Here is a 24358-nt window from a genome sequence, read left to right as displayed (position 1 = left end):
GTGGCTCAATGACTGGTTCAGTCGTCATGACTGGAAATAAAATTGCTGAATTGGGAAAAACGAAATTAGCTGATGGCGCTGTAACGACGAAGCAGGTGGACCACGATAATGTCGCGATAAGGACTTCGTTATTAACAGCAAGTGATAGATTAACCGCATTACGATCTGAGTATCAAATTCTTCTACAGGATGCCAGAAAGGTTTTGGCAAACCCAATAGTCGTCAGTACTAAGCTCCTTGACATTCTCACACAGCTCAGTGCTTTTCGATTTTCATACCACTCTCTCAAATATCAAAATCACTTGAAGAATTGCGAGAAAAGATCACAAACATAAATACTGAGATACAGATGCAAATGTCGATATTGATATTTAAAATACCCAAAATGGTTGATGTACAGGATATCACGAAGAGACCATTTATACTCGATTTAACTGAAATCCGTTTCCCAAGGGACAGCCTTAATTGATTGAGAAACCCAGACAGTGAGTTTAAGTTATCAGCAGGATATTTCAGAATATCGGTCGCACGTATTGCTCGCAAAGAAAAGAATGGTTATGATGTTAATAGAGCAGATATAAACTGCATTGAAGAAAATTTTAGTGATGGTAATCATGTGTTGGTTATTTTATCACCAAAAGATAAATAATCCGAGAGAGATCAGCGTAATGTACAGAACATTACCAGAATCAGTGAAGAGATCTGAGATTATTCAATTTATTGTTTTTGTTGAGAAAATGTTATTGACCGGTCAAAACTAAGCTACACATAAGAGTCATTTTAAACAAATTAATGGTTTATAATGGTAGATATTTACAGAAGATTCTACTACTCGCAATGGTCCCAGTGACATTGATGTATCAAACTATGCGACACGAGATGAACTTGCCGATGTAATGCGTTCCGCCGATGTTGACCTTAAATGAAGTTGTTGTTTTTCACAATCAGCAAGAACGGTTAAAGACGAGCAATATCTTGTTGACAGATATTAATCTGCGAGTTCCAGGTGCAACCGAATATAACTTATTGGTATTTACTAAGACCGGTTAGATTAAAGACTCGACGGATTCGACGTGCGGCATAGGATGAACCAAACTCAATATTTCGAAATGTTTCTACATTATACATAAATCACCCTACACGTATTTAATAAACAAAAGGATTTATACAATTCCAAGACAATATGATTAAAGTTTTCAGTTGGCGTAGTTGTTCATACTGCAATCAATGATCGTACAAAACGTCTTCATAGTGTCCAACATAGTTGATCAATCATTCGTGTGGTGATTAACCTGTAAACGGCGGAGGCTGTCCATCATTGCCTCACAAGATAATTGCAGTAGATAACCAATCAATAAATATATATAATGTTTGTGTTGGATACTGTACAAATTTCTTCCCAGGTAATTATTCCCGGATATATTTCTCATACATTTGTACGGGCGTCCATGCAATTCCTCGTGATCTAAAGAAACTGTGTTACGTGATGCGCTGACACAACGTCGTCTCATCTCTCTGGAAAGCCGGTTTGTTGGCGTTAACACAATCATGCCAGAATTTTAAAATAATTCTCTCGCGCGTTTTGTTTTACCAGAACTTCCTGGATCATTTAGATAGCTTTTGATATATTTCGTGATTGGATCGTTTACTTATGGTGATGATGAAATATGCGATACATTAACGTTGCGATAATAAATATCTGGTGTTTTAACGTTAGCCGACTCTGAATATTTTATTATTTTTTGTGTTTTAATCGCCATGAACCCTAGTTGACACAGCTGGTGCCTTCTTTGATAAATGGTTTCACAATATCCATTTAACAACGTCTAACATCAAAAGAATCTGTAGCGACTCTAACAGAGTCATTGGGAAATCTGTAGATCATCGATAATAAATTTATTGATGAGTATGACAATATAGATGATCTCAAACAGAGGAGAATTGCACTCGTATTAGAAAACTTGTACCCACGTTTTTTCCAATTTTGCATTATTGCATTTATCCATGACACCTGTACACCTCGAGCCGCTGGGTCCTTGACAACAAAATCTAATTCGGCTGGATCCATGATTAATTTTGTGCGTTATCAGATGAGAACCATGAGTGAACGTACCGATAATTTTTCTGCAGATATTTTTGTCGTCTTGTGGTAACCAAACTTGTTGTTTTTGTTCTTTGTACTAAATTATCACAGATGTTACAGTCAACAATGCGAGGATCTTAGCATCAAGCATATATAGTAAAAGCCCAACCACACTAATTTTTTGCGCAACAGTCATTGAGATTGACGCGGTTTAGTATAGTGTCTACCAAACCAAATTGGTATCACAGCATGAATACTCGCTGAAAACTCGAATGATTCATTTTCGCAAATCCAGTAAGATCGATATTTGGTAGTGGCCAGTTTATTGTAACTCTAGTCATCTCGTGTTTTGAATAACATAATCACTCGAAATAGCCAGGACACTCGCCAAGTCCATGAAAAGCAGCGGGAAAAGCAGCGATACTGTCAACAGAAATCATGTCGAATGTGTCATGTTATATGTTCTAAAGACCACTATAGCCAAACTCAACAATGGAGGTAGACGCCATTTTTGTTGTTGTTGTGCTATATGAGCCAAAACAGATGATAATGTAAAACATTTAATAAGTAAACCGGAGTTGTCGATATAGTTTACCGCATTCTGTTTCATCACAAGTTGGAGTGATTCCTTCCGATAAAGAACATCAGATGGCAGAAGAATCTAATCAAATGTTGATTCATCCGAGTAACAGTCATCTCCGCGAAATAACCAGACCGATACAGGGTCACGCTTACTCTTCCTTTAGATTTCTTCGTAGATATCTCAGTCATAAAATCGTATTATTCTCTCTCTTGGAAATTTTGTCACCGACTCGGTCCACGCATGTGAATTATGATCATATAAAGTACTGGAGTACCCTTATTTCAATATTTACCAGAATTTTTTCTCATTAGTTATTGTTTTATAGTTATTGGAATCATCAGTGGCATTTTTCTTCTAAAATAACCACATCACTTTATTTTAGCTCCATTAATAAGGGCGTTTCCCAGTTTTTGTATAGCTTTTTTATTCTTCATTCTGTAAGTCCGTTTCCTCGTCTCGAGTTTGCAAAATGTTCTCTGACACGATGAGCCACCCAATATGGCGAACATGTTTCATCGGAGCAAGAGCTGCTATGTCTGTTTCATTCGAACGATAAAGCACATAAACAACTGCGGAAACTGGATATGCCTTATTGTAGTATTATTTCTTAATTCCGGTGACAATACCTACTTTATAATGATTTTATCTTGCCGTGAATCCATAACAGGGTTAAGCTTATTTCACGAATAATCAATCCGAGAATCCGGACAATTTCTGGACAATCCGAGAAATTCGAACTCATTATGACAGAGAAAGTATCTGAGTGTTCCATGAAGATGAGCGCTGTAGACCAATCGGCTAACCGGAAGCCCGCTCAACTGTATAATAAAAGCAAGTTCACGCGCACAAGCATCTTGGTGTATTTTTCTCGAATGACTACTAATGACACAAACACAGAGAATATATGAAAGAAAAGGCATGGTCAAGAATTAATGTATTGTGTAGACTCAACTTCCAACGCTTAGCATTTTACTTAATCATCATTTATTTGCAAAGAATATAATTGGATCACCTCTTGTAAATGGGGATCTGTATTAAATACATTAACCTTAATTTTATCTTGCCTTTATTACTAAGAATAATTCATTAAATTGCTACAAACCCCAAAACCGTATGGTAATTTAACTTTAAATAATTTCTTGTATGGTGATACAACTTTTTTATGTGAAGTAATCATTCGCATTTTCGATTCCATTCATAAGTTAGTGAAACGTCAAAAGGATTGACTTAAACACATCTATTACAAACACGAATGCACTTCATCGGGTCATGAACAGCAATTTCCCCATTTTTATATGATTAATTCGCCGTCATTTCTTAAACGACTCACTTTAAAATTAAGTACTGTTCACTTTTATTCTAGCTTTCTTCTTCTTTGTTGCTCCCCTTTTTCCTGCCCTGTTTTCTCAACATTCTACACAATGCTCTACAGCGTAATTGACAGTTTCTGCATTTAGCATCTATTTTTTAATCCTCGTCTTTCACCTATTCCCTCGTTGTTCCTCGCCTTTCATCTACTCTCTCGTTGTTTCTCGTCTTTCATCTACTCTATCTTTGTCCATCGTCTTTCAGTAGTGAAGTGGGATACCCTAGCCTCAATGGAGATATAGACGACAGAGCCACCCCACCCACCCCCCGAAACTTTAGCTTCAAGGTTGTTTTTAGTACACCCTGTGACACTCTAGCCTCAAGGGAGTTGAACAAGGGGAATAGTGGGTCTGTATAACGTTAAAGGAAAGTGAGGTTATTGTTTAAGGAAAATACGAAGGGAACAGGTGAGGTGACGTCCCGGTACTGAAGATTGGAAACAATGATGCAACAATTGCAGGAACAGGTGAGGTGACGTCACGGGGAGAAAAATTTTTAGAATGTTTAGCAGGAACTGAACTGGCGGGACATAGACGTTTATAACACATACAACATACAAACATATACAACTATACAACCTAATATAAAAATAGGCAAGAAAGCAAAATTTTGTGGAATATATTTATCATTGTCCTCATTAGTCTTTGAAAGTTCGTTAAAAATGAAATGAAATTTAGATTATTTACTTGCCAAAGTGTAAAGTATTTAGAGCACGACAATGAACAACGTGGGAGTAGATGAAAGAAGTAGTGAAGTAGGATACCCTAGCCTCAGTGGGGAAAATACATTACAGACGCCCCTGGGACACTCTGGCCTCAAGTATTTTTAAAGCACACCATGGGACACTCTAGCCTAAAGGGAATTGAACAGGTGGAATAGCGGGTCTGTATAGCATCAAAGGAAAGTGGGGTCGTTGTATAAGGACAATATGAATGGAACAGGTGAGGTGACGTCACGGTACTGAAGATTGGTAACAATGTTGCAACAATTATAGGAACAGGTGAGGTGACGTCACGGAAAGAAAGAAAAAACCTAGAACGCTTGGCGGAAACGGGACTGGCGGTACACATACATTGATAACACATACAACATACATACATAAAGAACTATACAACCAACGAAAAATAATTTGTAGGCAAGAAAGGAAAACGTTTCTAGATATATAACTCATACAACATACATCATACAAACACAAATCACTACACAACTGGCTAAAACATTTTAGGCAAGAAAGCAAATCTTTTCGAAGCATATGAGTGTCCCTGAAAAGGGCCTTTGGGTTCTTCTTCTTCTATTTTCTCCAGCTCTTCCAACATTTCCTTACTTTCTCAATGAATCCTTCCTTCTTCTTCTTAATTTCCTTCTCTGGCATCTAGTCAGGATGTCCCATAAATATAAATTCCTCCTGCACCGTCATCCAGTTCTTATTCATTCTGTCAAACTCCTCTTTTTTCTTTCTATTATTTGTTCTTTGTGTTTTCTTTTTCGTTTCTCTCCATTGCCCAGGTATCTTTAATCTTTTTTACCTCTACTTCCAATACCTTTCTCGTCATTTCTACTGCTTACTTTAGCTGGTCTAGTCCCCATTTCACAAATGACCACTCTGTCCAATACAATGAGTCTTCTAGAAGCACCTAACTTTGATGACATTATGAAGTGCCTCCTTCAAGCTACCCACTCTCCCATATTTTGGTGTAATTTATCTTCTTAATTTCTTCACTTCCTCCTCTATCATACCTTCTACCAGATATTTCGCTAATTTCAAACAGGTCACAAATCTAGGCTACCTGGATACTTCAATTCTTTCTCAAGCCTTTCAACCACATTTGCTACAGCCATGATCCATTACCAACTGTGCTACAATTGTTTAAACAATTATAATGTCACATTTGTTTATTCAATGTTGAATGGCGCGAACGATCTATCTATCCATGATATATTAAAGAGGTTTGAGGTCTTTTGAGCATATACCTCTGCATTATGCCTGCACAGTAGGCTATTTAACTATTCCTAGGGGAAGGAATTGGAGCCACTTCCACTAAGCATGGATGTGCTCAGAGAGCACTTTTTAATTAAACTCGTCAGGCAGTGGACCTTACAAGAGGTCCTAACTTTCTGAATGGAGGGCTTGAAGGCGAGTGGGAATAGACCCAGCACACACTCAACCTATTCAGTTGTCACAACTTAAGCTGCATTTAGGTATGGATGGACCCATCACACGCTCATATGTTTGGTACTGGAATTTCAGTATTAAGGACGTGCACTGCACGCTGTTATTTTTACGTATAGCCGTGACAGGGGAGGCGAGGGTGGAAAGGCGGTTCGAAGGTTACAGGTCGGTGCTTCTAGACTTTAGGATATCTGGTCTAAAGTGTCGTCCTACGGCGTCAACGACGAACGCTTTGATTTTATATTTGTGAAGCACGGACGTGAAGGAAAACATCCCTTACACACACTTCACATATTATCTGCTATCCATACATAAGGAATTGTAAAAGCTAGTGTATATTATCAACAAAAAAGATCTTCTTTCTACACACGGGAAGGAGAAAAACCTAACCAAAAATGTACTGTCCACACATGTAATGAAGAAAAAACAAACCACAAATATACTATCAACACCGAGGTAAGGAGAAAAAAAACAAACAACAAATATACTATCAATAAAGAGGTAGAAAGAAAAACCAAATCACAAATAGTCTTTCAACACAGAGGTGAGGAGTAAAAGCAAACCACAAATATACTATCAACACAGAGGTAAGGATAAAAAAGCCACAAATATACTTTCAACACAGAGGTGAGGAGTAAAAACAAACCACAAATATACTATCAACACAGAGATAAGGATAATAAACAAATCACACATATACTATCCTCACACGGGAAGGAGAAAAAACAAACCACAAATATACTATCCACACACGGGAAGAGGAGAGAAACACACTCTGCTATCCACACAAAGGTACGCGAGCTCATACAAAAACACACACACACACACACACACACACACAATCACATCAGTACATGAATGATTGTTTATAATTATACTGCTCCAAACTCACTCAAATTGACAACCAGAATAGTCTCTTTTCTAAAGATTTGGGTAGCCATGAGAAGGCTGTTGTTTTTGTTTTTTAAACTTCAGATGCACCTGATTAATGGTGATACCTTCCAGGCCGGGCACCACAGACACAGTGGCGGCTCCGGTTTGCGGGACCCTGAAGACTTCCCTCTGTCTTCTACTGTGCCAGCCCCGTGGATGCAGTGGTTCTCGATGTTGCTCTCGCAACTCCTTCCAGTTTTCCGTCTGTGGGATCACCGTCATTTGTACTGATGGGAGATGTTGTGTCTGTAGTTGACGTGGTTGTGGTGCTGGTGCTGTCTGTTGAGGTGTACTGACCATCGGTTTCACCTCAGCATAAGGTAAGGCAAGATCCTTTCTATGATTTCTTCCTTCTTTTTATTCTCATCCGTCTCTTCCTTCTCTATCCTGACCTCCTTCTCTATCCTCACTGCTTGATTTAGAAGTCAATGGCACGACCCAAGCAAATTTGGAAAAGACATCGATGACACAAAACAAATATTTTTGTCGCGATTGTAGGTGGCCAAATGAAAGACATCGGCTAAATAGGCTTGCCATTGATGATCGATACCCTCCACTGGGGTGCGACTTCTGGAAAATTTTCGTCGAATAGGTTTGTGTAAAGTGTATGTGCCTTGTTCTTGTAACCATCGTTGCACTTGAGGTAAACGGAGACTTTTCAGTCAAGTTTTGGCAGCACGATACAATTTCCTCCTCCGTAACCAGCAGGATAGGACGGATCGTAGTAAATGCTACCTAACACCGTTTCCATTTTTTAATACGTCACCCACTCTTCGCTGATGCTAATTTGGATGGGGAGAGATGGTTTATTGGAAACGGCTTAACGTTCCGACGTGCCACAGGACTATTAGTCAAGTTTAGTGTGGTGGTAATGGGATGACCTTGGTCTTCTTTCCATTTTCACTTATGTCGAAGGAGGAGTGGACATCAACTTTTTAACCCAAGCTTTCAGTTCTTCTCGTTAGGGTGTGGGCGAAGAGGTCAACAAGGACGCTGCAAACTTGCTAGGAAAGGGATCTGATGACGGTGTTTAAAAGACTTCTCGTACATTTTCTTCCTCAGGTATTTGTGAAACTGCGTCTCTCTTGACCGCATGGAGAGGAGGTTATTAAGGTGATAGTGATAGACTCTTCATCAAGGCCTTAATATCTTTCAGAGTGGGCAGATCTGTTTCGTCTAAAGCTTTCTGGTGAAAGAGTAGTAGTCGTTGCAAAAGTTGACCGTATTTTTGCGATTGTTCTGTTTCAGATAAATCGTTGGGATCCATCAACGATTGCAATTGGTGTTGTAACTTGGACGCCTCGGTCAAATGAGGATTGGGAGTCCAATGTGGGGTCCGTTGTTCTTGCCATCGATGTTATTCTATCCATCGTTTGTAAGACATTAAAGCCAGTCTTCGTCCTTCCATTCGATTTCAATGATCACGTCTGAGATCTTTGGACTACTTTATTTATTTTTTAAAAAAACCGCTTGGTTTGATGAGGATTGTGAATGATATCTTGCAGTAATTGACGTGATGTCACCGTAAACCATCTTAAGAGTTCTTTGAGACTGGCATATAAGACACGAGCACGTATCTGTGGATTTCCTTTTCACGAGTGATGCGCCGTAAAAGGCTAGAATCAATATGACGGGAAGATGAGACTCAAGGTACATCATAATGACGCTGTGTAAGACTGATACAAAGTGTCCGAAGTTTTTATATATTTTTGTTTGTTTTTGTTAAGTCGACGACGCGGACGTGCACGCTACAGGTCCTCCGGCTTGGCACCAGTGGTGAAAGAGATGGGCAAGAAATCGCCAATTATCGGAGGTGGTGGGTTTTAAATCCACTAGTAAATAGGCGTGTGGGGTTTGTGTGGCATCGTAGTACGCATGAGTCAGCCAAGGCGTTCCCAGCTGTCTGGTTAAGACTTGCACTTGCGATTTATCTCTAGGGCTTTTAAAGAATACGTAATGTGCATTGAGACTGATGGCCCAATGGGCTTAATTTGTTGAAACAAATTTTGGGTAATGTAAATGAAACTGGCATTACGATGATGCCCTTTGTGCGTAAACCACAGTTTAATTTCTTCTTCGTCTTCTCGTAACATGTCGAAAATCACCAGATGGGTTTACTGGGGTCAAACATGATTCCGTTGTCTGCGCTAGGAATGCCTTCCACAGATACGATGGAATCGCCTTGACTTTCTCGCAAGAGGCTGCACTCCGATTGCCACTCTTTGTAACACCACACGATTCGTTGAGGTGAACAATCGATCAAATGATGTTTATTTCGATCAAACGTTTGATACATTCGGTTTTGCCTGAACCGACAGGTCCGGCAATTACCTTGTTAAAGGGATGGCGAAGATGCAAGTCCTCTCAGCTGGCACGATCTAAGTTTTCGTCAATGATTTTGAACGTGGAGGAAGTGGAAGCAGAGACGGCAGAGGTAGCCATAGTGCAAGGAATGTCACTTTGACACAAAAACAAACAAGACAAGAGTTTTTATACTGTTTTCAGGACACATTTATTTATTTTATAAGCGAAAAACACGAAATACAAAAATACACAAAAGCCAAATGGTTAAGTACACCAATACAAATCACATCGAAACGATAAAATTGGAATATAAACAAGTGACTGTACAACATGTTTTTGGTAAACAAGGTGTCTCAGGGACAGTGTGTAATGTTATTAGAGTCTCTGCATCGGGTACAGTCACACAGGTGTCCTTCCGGAATGGTCTTTCGGGAATGTCCATGACAGTCCTGTCCTGAAGGGAGTGGTTGTCCTCGTTGATGGGTTCTTCTAGCACTCTCAATAACACAGGTTTAAAAGTTACTTTTATCACTGGTTGTTGGAACTGAGGATCTCAACTCTTGGACATAATTGGCAATTTCTTTGGTCTAATCCTCAAAACTCCAATTTTCCCGGTCACGTACAGCTGTTTAGTGAGGGTGTACGTCACAAGCTACACACACATCGTCATACACAATCCAGTACCAACAAGTTGACGAATCTTTTATTCCCGTAGAGGCCGAGAAATATCCAGATGAAAACGCGATGCTTTTAAAAAAGAGTTTCTCGTGGACTTTAAAGGGATCACTTTCATATTTTATTTGGTGGCAAGTACTGTTCGTAAAAAGCCCACAAGGAATCGGCTGGTAAACGAAATCACAGAAAGGAAGTCACTAAGACACACATCATACGGTGACCCCAATTCAATGGACACAGTTCATGTAATAAGTGTTGATAATCCTCCACCGTCTGAATACTCTCATTGATTCCTTCCACGGAATTTGTTGTATCACGAGTGATAAAGATTGTGACATTGCAGTCTATTTTATGCCCTCTTTTGTAAGAGGTAATACATGTTCTTTCTGGGCAGAGATGATCATGTGATCAGAGATGATCCAGTAGCGAATCTAAATGGTTTAATCACTAACTTGCACGTCACATTTCGTTCAGAAGTTTCCTCTTGAACTAAATTTACGTTGCGTGAAGGATTTTGGTAACCCTCTAACTCTTCTTCTGGAATTCGTTGCAGAAAGTCTACCTTGTAGCAAATATAATCATCAATAAGAAATCAATCCTTCCTCTCAAAGTAGTTGGTCAATATTTTGCCGCTAGAAAATTTTCATCTGAATCAGTCCGCTTATACCATTCAGGTACCAGTGGTTTAAACACCGGTGACGTAACGGATGCAATTGTTATTTCCGCTGGACTTGTATTTTGACCATATATCGGTAAATACGTTCTCTTAACTCCACAGGCAAACCACGAATGTTCTCTTGTAAAGTATACATAATCATCTCAGTCAGTATCATTTTATTTAAAATTTGCTCATAGAGCGTAAATAATGGACATAGTGAGTAATTTCTGACCACAGTCACTCAGAGTAACGGTCAAGAATGGTAATAACATCTTCTGATGCAAACTGTCTAAAGCGGAATAATCGGAAGAACGCAGACTTCATCCAGAGAAATCTGACACGTTTGTTGACTTTTTTTCACTTTCCTCTTGTGAATTTCTCGACACTAAAGTTCTTCAGTCACCAATTTATATTTTTCTCTGTCAATTCCCTGCCAAACATCCTTGTAGATCTTAGCTTGTAATTCGTTCGGTAATCCTTGAATATTATTTTTTAAATGGGGTTTATGTCTATGTGTTGTTCAACGTTTGACTCCAAGCCAAGCTGGTTTCTTAAATGAGATGTTATGCTACATCAATGACTGGGTCCCACTAAAGGTAGGTAGTGACAATCCGGAGACCATCGAGCATGTTCCAGGTAAGCCTAATCTTTCTGCTCCCACTGGTGTAGTGACACAACACAACTGAAGCACTTGACTTTATTCCTTTCGCCCAAGTAGAAAAATACAGCTGAGGCTAATTCATTAAAGTCGCAGTATTCAGGCAAACGCACAGGTAACGAATATTCGTCTTTCACAGGTTCATTTCGATGAGGGTAGAGTGAACTCCTCAGGAGTTTGCTCATTTGTGGATGACATCCTTAGGGTGGTAGCTGCATGGTGTCACGTGGAGAATGACATCCACCATGAAAACCAGTAAGGAGTCCACAATAACGAGTGGCATCGCTTTCGCATCCGTCAGGTTTGACACGTACATCATCACTTTCCATGATAGGTATTGTAGTAGTAGATATAGCAAATGGCCCATGATGTGGTACTGCATCGCTGAGGTCACAACGTACGGCATCCCATTGCAAGGCACAGCATTACACTCCACTTCAGAATCCCCAAACTTAAATTATGTCTGTTTAAAAGGGCTTGTCTTTCTCGCTTGGTCTCTATAGTTACAATGAACTATGGGTATTGGACGTTGTCCCTTTTTATATGCTTACCAATATCGACGTGATCGTACGGTAAAGTGAATTGGTTGAGAAGTCACCCTCGCTTCTGGTACACAATGTGGTACACTTTTTCCAAAGGTCGACTAACAATTTGGTATGTGGGTAAACGTACAATCTTGTCCGGCTCGTAGGTGGTCACTCTAAAATTTAGATCCTCTCCAGACTCAAAGTTTCTTTCAATACCCCAAATTTCACCACTCGACTGGTGGGTTAATTGAGAATAAATTCTTTCACTTTACACTCGGTGTGTAATTCTCCATGTTTATCATGGTATTCGTAGCCGTAATTATTAGGGCCACGACTAGCAAAACTTAGAATCTTATCGTCGGGGTGCTCGTTTGACTAGGCTCTTAAACGGTCTCCTTCGATGTCAGGGTGACGTTGACCCAAGCGATCGATGTAGATGCAACTGTCCATGTCAAAGTACAGGACGCGATCTCCTAACAGTTCTAAAGCTTCGTACAATTTTAAGTAAGCATGGGCTGTCACGTAATGATGACATTTCCTAATTCGTCGGCTTGTACAAAGTCCAGTCCTGCTTCATAATTGACTAAGATCAAGTCCTCAGGAAGGACGTCCACGTGTTTCGTGTATTTGGTTTTGTCGTGACTCATCTGAAAGTAACGGGAACGTTCTGTCAAATACTCCGTCTTGGGTAAACACGGTCGTTGTACCATTTTACCCCACAAGCAATTGAGCATCACTTTGGCATTCGATCGCCTTCCATCATTTATCTCCACGTGGTCTTAAGTGATGCTTTCCTGCTATCAGTATTTCGCTTTGAATTTATTTTGGTCTTCAGGAGTATGGCACCAGGAAGGATAGCTGCTGGCTGCTTGTTTCAGTTTCAAAAAGGCATCCACGTAGTTTGCGAAAATACCTTTCTGAGTTTTGTCGCCCTTGTGGTACTGTTATGTCTTGGGAAAGTGTTAGATTTCGTACACTTCTAACAGATAGTATCCCAGGTCCAGTGGTTTGAACAATTCCACGCTAAACCACGTTCAATGTGCGTTCTTCCTGGGTGTGCTGACAGTTATGAACTTTCGGCACAAGTACGGCACAAGGGGAACATCAGTTTTCCTTGGCAACGGTGAGGTAAAACGGGGTGGTACAAGTACGTGGGAGGCAAGACTTTGCACTTGATCAATCCTTCGTATTGTTGAATGTTGTCCAGGTCGATGTGTTCCGTCAGCATTTGCAGGTGCTCTGTGAGAATACGACAACATTTGCACACGTATGGATAAAGCGGTATTTCATTTGTTCTCCTTTCTCTTCGTCAGCGTGGTACGGCAAACAGGTGGCATTTATCCGTCCTTCGTACAAACTATCCCGTGGGTACAGCGAGTCAACCAACTTGCAACTTTCCACGATGCATTTAAACTCGAGATCGGTTTTCAAAACGGTGATCGTACTCGTGTTCCCAATTTCCACCACTTGGTATCCCTGCTGTTCTAATTTCAGTCTTCCATGGTCCGTTGTAAAACTAATTTTTAGTGTCACGTTGAGGGTACCAAATGAAACATCCGTGAATTATTCATTAATTAAACTCATACACGATCTTGGTTCTTTTTAAGTCACAGCCATCCACCGAATACGTTCCGATGGTCTTTTCGCCTCCCCCGTTACGGGCATGCTAGATCCATTTGTCTCCCTTGTCGCACAAGTAATGTAGCCAGCGCAGGGCTTTGACCGAGTATTGACGTTTGACAAAGTTAGTCGCTTGAGGCCTAAGGAAAGCCAGGTGATTTCGGGCATGGATCGTTGGCTATACACTAAGGAACACGCTTTGGCGATGGGGCAGGCTTCTTTGAAAGGATCGATCCCTCCGTGTGCCATGAATAATTCTCGAACTTTTTCACAGCAACGACGTAAAATGTCCAAGTCGGAGCCACAATACTTTAACATTTCTTTCTGAAAGTCGAAATGGTCGTAGTTCGGTACACATGTTTTCGAGGTCATATTAGTGAGCCTCGGACAAATGGGGTAGAACAGCATTTTAATTGGCTTAGGTATTGAAAGAGTGTGGAAAATAACCTTTAGCCATTTCTGCCATTCCAAACATTTTAAGCATTTGGCTCAATGGCATAGCCATGTAACGCATCGAATCTTTAAGCTGCACTCATCCCACTTGCATTAAAATGATTTTAGCTCCGTTTAAAATTACTTTCGGACGTTCGGGAAATTGTGAGCTATCACCGTGGCATGGTGATTACAATCTCCGTAGCGTTCGATGTCCTCTTGGCTCCAAATCTCGTCGATGGGGTTCAGATCCATTGGACGAAGTCGGCTAGCGTGTTTGGTACCCGAAATAATTTGTTATGTCTTCCAGGAATCTTGCTACGGTAAGGGCAATGACTAAAGATAGGTTCTTGAATGCACTTTACGCACGCTCGATGAGCCACACAGAAATTAGGAACGTGAATGACAGTCTCTTGAATGCATTCGAAATCGAAAAGATGAAATTGCCTTTCTTCGGGTCATCTTCTTCTTGTTGGGGCTGGCATATTTGAATGTAGCATTCGTGTTCCTAGTCCACGATTTGGTGACAAATGTGACATCGTTTCTTTCCTGAACATACGTGCGCCTTGGCATTATTGCTGCGTATGACTTGCCCTCAAGTAATGCAAAATCGTATGAGTTGTCAAGCACTTTTCTGCTATAACCTGGCGTTTCTCGATGTTGTTGGTACCAGGTTGGACTGACAAAAGGGCGCTGACATGTAGGGCAATGCACTCTTTCTTGTCCTTCGTCCAGACATGGTTGAGAAGCCAAACATGCTGAACATTTCTATCCACAATGCTTGTGCTGCTCTTTCTTGTGTTGTTGTTATAGTCATAGTCGCATTTCTCACAGTATCCTAGGAATCCGGTGATACTGGCAATGGTATCGAAATGTTCATCGTGACAATACACGTGAATGTATTCTGCGTTTTTGAAATCTTTGCCTCGAAACAACAGAGGTCCGCGCACTTCTTGATGATGCACTTTCAACGTGTAGCGTCGAGCCAAGACGTCTTGTTTTCTTCAGACATGCCGACGGACTACTCCCCCTCCTTTCGAGATCAAAATGAAGATACTTGCTATATCTGTAAGAAGAAATGGCATTGGCCACAGCGTGTTCAGACTGTCAAATAAGCAAGACATTTAACAGAAGAGACAAAAGTCAAGATACCTGTTATCATTGTCAAGAGAAAAAACATTGTCTTCAGAATTCCATAAGAAACAACAGGAGCAAGAGGAAGAGAGCGGTTCCGAACAGGAAGAAGAGGTACACTCCCCAACGGAAGAATTCAAACACGTAAAGAAAGAGAAAAAAGATTTAAAAAAAGAAGACGAGGAGAAAGTGAGGAAGAAGAGGAGGAAAAACCTATGAAAGTGAAGAAATTCAAAAGACAGAGAGAGTGAGGAAATGCACAGAAGAAGTATTAACCTTTTAAAGTGTTGTGTTGTGTTGTGAATTGGATTATAAAATTTGTACTAGAATAGACCAGATAGAAAACGCAAGTGTCTCTTGGTTTTGATTTTTTAGAATATGGATTTACACTTACGCACCCACTCACACACGTACATCATGGGTAGAAAAAAAGAGATTTTGAATTTGAATTGATTTTGGCAAAATGAATGATATCTCTTTGAGAGAGAAGTGGGTTTCCCTGAAAAGGACCGATGGGTATTTGTTTGTTTTTAAAAAATCAGGAACGTGACTTAATCAGCTTTAACTGCCTTAAGCCTTTGCCACGGCCAAGGCCTACTTCTGGACTTGGTCTTGCCAATGATTTTGGCAGAAATCACATGGGGTGCTATCGCAGACGTAGTAACAGAGCTGAATTGTTTGGCTTGGGAAGGTCTTTTTCTCTTGGGTCGTATTAAATAAGTCTGATAAATTTGTTTCAGACTCCTTAACTCTGCTAAAATGTCTGAGTACCGTCACCGTTTGACTTTCACTTTGTTTCTTCTCTGCTGATTCTGCTTCTTCTTCTTCTTGTTTCCTTCTTCTTCTCGCTGTTTCTGTTGCTGTTGAAGGAGAAAAGCATGTTCTGCTTCTTCTTTCTGCTTTTGTAAAAATTTCTCCAATTCTTCTTTCTGTTTATGTTTCAAATCCTCGACGTGTGGTAAAGAAGGAGAAGGTGGCGAAGGTACTGGTACCGGAACAAATTCTTGCGAAAAAGAAAGAAAACACTTAGTCAACACTTTGATGTTATCAAGCAAGAATTTGGCAGTATGAAGCATGACTTTGGCAATGTAAAGCAGCAATTAGGTGATGTGATGCTGAAAGTTGGCTTTGTAAAGCAGAGGCTGCCAAGATTAATCAGAGAGTTGGTCTTGTAAAGCAAGAAGATGGCAGTGTAAAGCAGGAAGTTGTCTTGCTTGGTCATATAAATCTCACTTCCCTCATTTTTGATTCAGATGCCTCCCAAATAAGGATTTCAACTTGGACTTCTACCCATATCAAAGCATTTTAACTGATGGTAGAGACATGTATTATCATAGATTCACATGCCAACCTTTTCTCAGCAGCTTCCTTCAATATATATATAATAGAGTCCTGGGTGGCCAAGTGGTTTTAGGTTCTGTCAGCATGGGTATTTGGGAAAGCTTGCCAGTGCTTCCTGTGGGTCAGTGGTTCTTCCCCGGGTTACCCCCAGCATTTTCCTACACCAAATAATAATCTAGCCACCATTTATAGTCTATCATTTGCTGAAAAATGGCATTAAACCCATAACAACAACAAGTGATGTAAAAAAATTATTTTGGACAAAATCTTTTATCACATAATATTTAGACTGTTTTTTATGAATTGTATATTTTCTTTATTTTATATGCTCAGTGAATTATGAAAACAGTCTGTTAAAGATGTACTTCAAGGCACAGCAATGTACACCATTATTATACCATGGCAGGTTCACTTAAATTTTCAAAATGATTTTATGAAGAAAATAATGCAAACATGGATATTAAACTCTTCAAAATATAAATAAATATACATTTATATTCTTTAAAAAAAAATTAATACCTACATGTAGATGTATAGTTTTAGTTTCAAAGCACAAGTTAGTAACTGTTCATCTTCAAATAATAACTTGCAGAACAAAGAAAGTGATTGCATGGAGGTTAAAGAATTAATGGTTAATCACCTATTAAATCACATGCCTGTGATAATATGCAAGTGGTTCTTTTGTGGTACAATTGATATGATCACCTATTAATGCCATATATCCCATACAGTTTGCCTGGGGCTATAACAGTAAGTACTTGGTTTTGCGAGGGACCATCTCAAAAGCCATAAACTGCTGCAAATTGGTTTACATCTATATGAAAAGGACAGGGCAAAGTCGTTTCTGATTTTCTAATATAAGGAGGCAACGTATATATTTATTCAGTGAATTACTTGCCCAGATTGCCTCAAAGTAGACTGACCCCAGCATAAATTATTTGCAAATTGTTATAGTAGAAGATTTTTTAATGACTTTCTGAAAGTTTGTTTTGGTTCCTTATAAGAAAACACTTTATATGATCAGATTAAAGTCAATGTTTCCTAAATGCCATAATGATCATAATCCACTGTCCCATTTGCTTTCCCAGATGCAGAACAAGCTGATAAATTACAACGTTATTGCAAGCTTCTAAATGAACAAGGCCAAGGACATGACATTGGTGATGAGCAGGCAGGATACAGCAAATCCATGTATCATACAGAAACAAATCTTGACAAAAACGATATTCAGCAAGTGGAATCAACATGTTTTGGAAACGATCAAAAGAGAGTCAAATCTTCTTCATCCAAGGGATCAGATTTATCTTATGAGGATCAAAAGAGAGTCACATCTTCTTCATCCAAGGGATCAGATTTATCTTATGAGGATCAGGATAGATATGAGGATGACAAAGATTTAACGGCAAGCAGCAAAGTCATGCCAGGGTATATAGAGAAAAGCTTCCGTAATATTTCAAAGGAGGATCTCAATCAAGGGCTGGAAGAAAGTATGACAAATGCTGAAATCAGTCACAGCGAAGATACTATCAAGACTATACTTCAATTGCTAAATGAAAATGCTGACAAACTAGTTAAAAGTAGAAAGGAATATTGACCATTGGCAATGTGGGACTTTGCTGGTCAGTACATTTCCTACACTACACACCAAACGTTTCTGACAGATCGGGCGATTTACCTGTTGGTTATAGATCTTACTCAACAGGTCACAGATCATGTGAAGGATCATGACTGTTTCTTTGATATTGAGGGAAAAAAGTGTGCCAGGTTCATGGTAAGATTAACTCTAATCTACATTGCTTTGTTGCACATATCCATAACAAAAGGGATGGAACAAGGTCTAGGCAGTGTACTTGAAAGACATGGAAACCATCTCACTAGCCAAGTGGAAGCTTACACTCAACTATATGCGCACACATATGCAGTTGCACACATACACACAAACACATTTATCATGTCCCAGTTTTAAATGAATTTGCTTAGGAGAAGTATAAGCAACTTTTACTATACCATTGAAGTACACAGTATAACAGAGAACCCTTATTAAACTGAATTGGTAGCTTCTAGGGTCATAAATTTAATACTAACAATAATAATAATAATAATAATAATAATAATAATAATAATAATAATAATAATAATGAGTGAACAACTGTATTTAATTGGCAGTGACAGATCTGTTAAATGTATAAATTTATGTACACTTTATTTATTACATATCAGTGTCAGAAATTTCAGTCACAGTTCTATGTTGGTCCAATAATTTAAACATATTTTACTTGCATACATGTAATATGTTTGTAAAAGGCTAGAAAACAACTTCACATGACCTTGCAAATTCCCTTCCATTAAACACAAGAATATCACATAGCAACTAGAAAATAATGAATAACTTAAATGAAAGATTATGCACAGAGTAGCTAGGAAAGGGTGAAGAAAAGGTATGATTAAAGTAGCTCAGTGGATGGTTCCGGCGAAGGTAGGAATGAAAATTGACAGATGCACAAAAACTTGGACATACTGACATGACTTAAAATACTATGTTGCTGGCATAAAAACATTAAGATAATGACAAATTACTGAAAAATAGTTTGAGGCATAGATATGTACAAATTCAGAGAGATGAAATGTGAGAAAGATTAACCTTTGTTTATTACAATTTATTTTCTATTGGGTGGCAGAGTGGTCTTTCAAATACTTATGGTGAAAAACCAGCACTATGGTGGTTTTCTTTGAAATGTGGTTGTAAATGGGCCAAAATCTGTTTACTTAGGTCTGTGTACAGACCCCCCCCCCATGTTATATGGTGACTTTGCACATGCATGTTTCAAACCATGGTGTTACCTGAAGCTTTCTTTTCCTTTCAGATGTAGTGGAGATTTGGTTGACCCCCATACATTCCTGTACACCATCTCCTGAATCACACAGTCCTCCTGTGATTCTAGTAGGAACACACAAGGATAAAATTGAGCAGGTATAAGTCTAAATGTGATTCATCACACTGATTGGTTGTTAAAGAGTGGATGTATCTGGCATATTAAAGCATAAAAGCGTTCTGAAAAGTTGACGGGAACAAAATGCACAGATTGAAAATAGTGTAAAGTATGAACCATGCTGTCTGAAACATATTTTAATTGATAAAAGTAGGGGGGGTGATCCAGTAGGCAATGCTATAGGAAAACGTAAAATATATATAGGAGTGGCCTGTTGATGGCATACCAGATATGCTCTTTTTGGAAATGTATTTTTCATATTGTTATTGTTGTTGTTCTTATAGGGTTTAACACCATTTTTCAGCACAAGATAGGCTATACATGGCGGTCCGGGAAAAGTTCGGAAAGAACCACCGACCCATGAGAAGCTACCGGCAAGCTTTCTTACATAACCACATTGGCCGAGACAGCGACTCAGACAGAGGTGAGATGGCAGTGATCCGTGATGGAGCGCGCTTTAGACCACTTGGCCACTCGGGGCCCCATTTTTCATATTGTAATAAATACCTAGACCCAGTGCCCAGTGCTGAGCACCTGTCACTTATCACTGGTGTTGGGTGGTTTGCACCTGGTGTCTGAGTACCTAATGTCCCATGTTCACTGACAAGATGGATCAGCCTTGTGCCTGGTACCTGGTGCATCATGACCGGTATTAGTCAAGTGACAGTGCTCATTTAGAGGAGTATGAGCCTATCATGGGGTGAGCTATAAAGACTGCATTTCCCATTCTCCAAGTGGACTTGCACTTGGACGTTGGCAAATTCTATGAGTCCAGATGTGCCATAATCCCTTCTTGGAATAGCTATGTGCTGACTTTAGTGTACGGGAAAATGTCTTTCTAGGTGTGGATTTGTTTACTTGTTTCTAGTGTTTCCTTCAATCTTTAGATGCATTTACTGGTGGTGTAGTGTGTGTAGCCATGAAGCTATGTGCATAACTGTATTCCTTTCAACGTCGTTAGTTGACTTATAAGAAATTAAAATACAGTGGATCATTTTTGGAGTAATTTAGAGCAGACATAAATAATAACACAAATAATTAAGCAAAAAAGCATCAAAAAGCTTTACAGTCACCCAGTAACTACTATTATCTGGATCAGTTATAACATTGTTTACTTCCATGTGAGAATGAAGTTTACATTTTAATAGAGCCTAAAAGGTGGCTATAATTTTTCATTGCCAATGTCTGTTTGAAGAGTTATATTTGTTCTACATGCAGAGTTAGCAATTTCTTGACATAGAAAAAACGACCATTGAGGCAGTTTATTCTTTTTGTCACCACTTTAATCACCTTGCTATTTTTGTTACATTTTCTACCTGAATGTAACAGCACTGATTCGCAGGGTGGAATGGTGTTTTTCCATCAAATATATTACACAATCACATTAACATTGTGAATTACTTCTACTACCTCCTGAATCTAGCTCTCCCATTGACTTTGAAATGTTTATCTGTCTATAATTTGTATAGACAAAGTGAAGAAACTCTTAAAGTTTACCTCCCATTACCCCTCTAGGTGGTGATTCATAACTGGACATTGTTTGTTTTAACTTTCACTGCAAACTGACAACAGGCTTATGAGAATCCATGGATTTTTAACCTTTTCTGTTATCCATAAAACAGTCTGTTTTGGTATACAGTAAGTCAGCCAGTCATATTTTGTAGTGTATACTACATTTTTGTGTATCAAATATTTTGTGAGAATGTGTTAGTTCTTATGACATTTATTTGCATTGAGATATTACAGCAATATAGTACTGCAGTACAGTTGTTCTTGTTCATAGGTTCTCCTTCTGACACATATCACTTTATTCGGATATATTTATAAGATTATCAGTATATATTTACAATTTCATTCAATCCTTTCAAGTTGATCAGTAACTGTTTTTCTTTTCCATTCACAGACTATTGGTGATTTAAGATATCTGATGATTTATACATTCAATTTTTGATATTCAGTAGTAATTATCTCACATTGTAAGTACACCTGATGTGTTTGGTTCTTTTGATTTTCAGATAGTCTGCGACAGCATGGCTATTAAATATAAAATGTAAGGGTTATAAGATGGCTGAAGACAGTCATGAATCCTGCCTCGCATGTACTTAATGCTCATTATCCAAAACATGTAAGGTGTGTTGACAGGAGATTTACGGTTCAATGTTCTTAACAGTTCAAGGGCAAGGAAAAGGGCTCAGTCTAAATCTAGTGATACAAATATTTTAAGTTTACACCCTCCTTCTGACTCATTATCATGTTGAGTCAGGAATATGGGAATGCCTCCCCCTTCCACCTGTTAAATTGCTTGGTATGGATGATATATTGCATATATTTTTATACAGAGATTTTTAATCAGAGGTCATCAATATGGCCCATAAAGCTTCGTCAACAAGAATGTGACGAAGTTATTTTGTACATATCTAGGCAATCCAGGGGTTTAAGCCCAGCTCCCTGCCTGGAAATGATATAGGCAATGAAGCCAGTCATATGGGAGTTTTTATGATCTTGCTGACCGATCTGGCTAGCATCACTGTTATGGTGAATTAATCACCACTCCTGCTGTTGATCGACCCTTCAAGCCTTCTGGCATGCAAACTGATCACAGTAATATAACTGCTGCCTGGCTGTTGCAGAACCATTCAACCATTCGGTCATTTTCAATATAGTATGGGTTAAGTTGTCAAATATTATTCATCCATAAAATCAGTGTTGATGTCTTATAATGCGTTTGCTGCCTGGAATGTCCAGCCAGTCTTCTGTCCATCCAACCACCCTTTTGGCTGTTCAACCTACCCAACAGCACCGGTAATGCTGGTTCAATGTGAACAAAGCACAGCAGGATAACCAGCCAACCATATCGACCCAGCCATCCGTTCAGTCCCAGGGAGGTATTCCAGACCATCATATTATTGTACAAGTGGTCCAAAATGTCCCCACCATCTTTCATAACGTTAAGGTGCAGAAAGTTTTCAGCAATGCATGCTATGAGATGGTATCATCTTTTTCATATGATATGATATATCCTTGGACATTCCCATCGGAGGAAGAGGAGCCTCGATTTGATGACCATCCATTTGTTCATATGACTCAACAAAATAAACAATATGTGTGTACCTGTGTCTGACACATACTTCCACACTCCCATTCATGTAATATCAAGAAAGTACCTGCATTTCACCTACAAGGGAGATGTGTATCAGTTTTGTGCTCTACCTTTTAGCTACAACCTCAGTCCTTGGGCATTTACCCAAACATTGGACTCCATTATCAAGCTTTTCCAGATGACATCGAATTCCTCATCTTTGATGTCCATGCACCAAGATGACATTCTACAGAAATATTTTGCAAGTTTGGGTTTCCTTCATAATACGCACAACCTTCTCTAATTCTTTGGCAGGTGATACATATGGACATGATGGAGCTTGTTTCTTCACAACATTGCATTCATTTGGTTATGGAGTTCCTCACCCATATGAAATTAGTCCAGCTTTCTCCCAAACCTATTGACTGCTTTCCCCATACATCGGCATACATGCCAACCATTACGCTTTTGGCATAATCATTACGTTTACTTTTTACACTAAATTAGGCCTTACGCGTAAATGTATTTGAATTACATGTTTTCGGTATGCTCCCCTCCCAAAAAATTAATAATTTGTTTTCTTTTTTTATTAACATCCCATTAATCTTTCAAACTGTATCCTAAAAAAGATGGCTTCTGTGTAACTACGACATAAGCGTACGCTTGTTTGTAGCCCTGCATGCACTTTCCTAACAGTGTTATGTTCTGTTTATAGCAGTTGTCCTGTTTCCAAGAAATATGCTTGTTGTTCTTTCAAACTTTTGACCTTGGTTCCTATTTATAGCAGCTGTATGGCTTTGTTAGGAGAGAACAGACTGGTTTTCCAATTTTTAATCTTTGCTTGCAGATTCTTTGTTCTAATTCATATCTGATACAGAACCAGTCTGTAGGTATTTGGCGCTAAAAGTCAAGTCAGATTTATTCAAGTAGATGCGTGTGTTAGAGCAAAAATGTTTTTCAAATAATTTCACAGATGGATTAGAAAGAGACGAAAAACTGATTCAAAGATGAATACTTGCATTACACAATACAGCGTTCCATTCTAGGGCAGCATCACGCCCACTGCAGGCTGTGTGGAAAGGATTTTTATATTGGTCATGATGGTAAAACAACGAAACCTTGAATTAGCTCATTTTACAAACTCCAGTATGCATCTGCAAGAACAAAATCATCTAATATTGTTAGTTGTTTAGCAGGAGATAATTTGCCTAAAATTGCAGAAGCCATGAAAATTGGACTGTTTAATAATGCAACAGACATGAGCAGCGATTATGATGACATAACATTTTACCCAGTCTGTGTAAGAGATTTTGATAACATTTTTTATTTGCTCGATAACGCTTTGAATAAACATAAGCTGGCAAAACTGTAAGGGATTTTCAGCTTCAATGATCACTGGAATTCATAGAGGAGTTGCATTCTATATTTTGAATAATATCACCATCAGTGTACATATCAGGTTGTCCCTGTCATATGATGCACCTTGCTGCAGGAAAGGCTGCTGATAAATTAGAAGCAGAACCTTTGAAGTATCAAGTTGGCATTCTACCTAACAATGTACTTCATGCGGACAGTGTTGATGTACAATGGCACCTTATTTCCCAGCCGAAAGATCCAATAACTGGAAGAGATATATTTCCTCTTCTTTGTCAGGTTATGAAAGGAATATTGGTTCTTTCCATTATAATTCTGACTGTGAGAGATTGTTCACAAAAATAAAACTGAATTCAGATCCAGGATCAGTAACCCATTACTTGTTTCTCTGCTGGTGTGCAAAACATTCATAATCTGGTACAAAGTGTT

General features: G+C 39.0%; 1 protein-coding gene across 1 annotated transcript in view; it reads left to right on the top strand.

The window, feature by feature from the left end:
- The window catches only part of LOC149786542 (uncharacterized), a 73760-nt gene that overhangs the window by 12792 nt on the left and 36610 nt on the right, over nucleotides 1–24358 (top strand). The window contains exons 2-3 of the mRNA XM_089975946.1: nucleotides 17575–17973; nucleotides 19351–19457. Of these exons, the coding sequence (XP_089832072.1) occupies nucleotides 17575–17973; nucleotides 19351–19457 (506 nt within the window). The remainder of the gene's footprint in view (nucleotides 1–17574; nucleotides 17974–19350; nucleotides 19458–24358) is intronic.

The sequence above is a fragment of the Sinohyriopsis cumingii genome, chromosome 12, assembly GCF_028554795.1.
Source record: "Sinohyriopsis cumingii isolate HCF-2022 chromosome 12, ASM2855479v2, whole genome shotgun sequence".
NCBI lineage: Eukaryota > Metazoa > Mollusca > Bivalvia > Unionida > Unionidae > Sinohyriopsis > Sinohyriopsis cumingii.
Note: the sequence above shows the minus strand (reverse complement) of the source record. Positions and strands in the feature narration are given on the sequence as shown.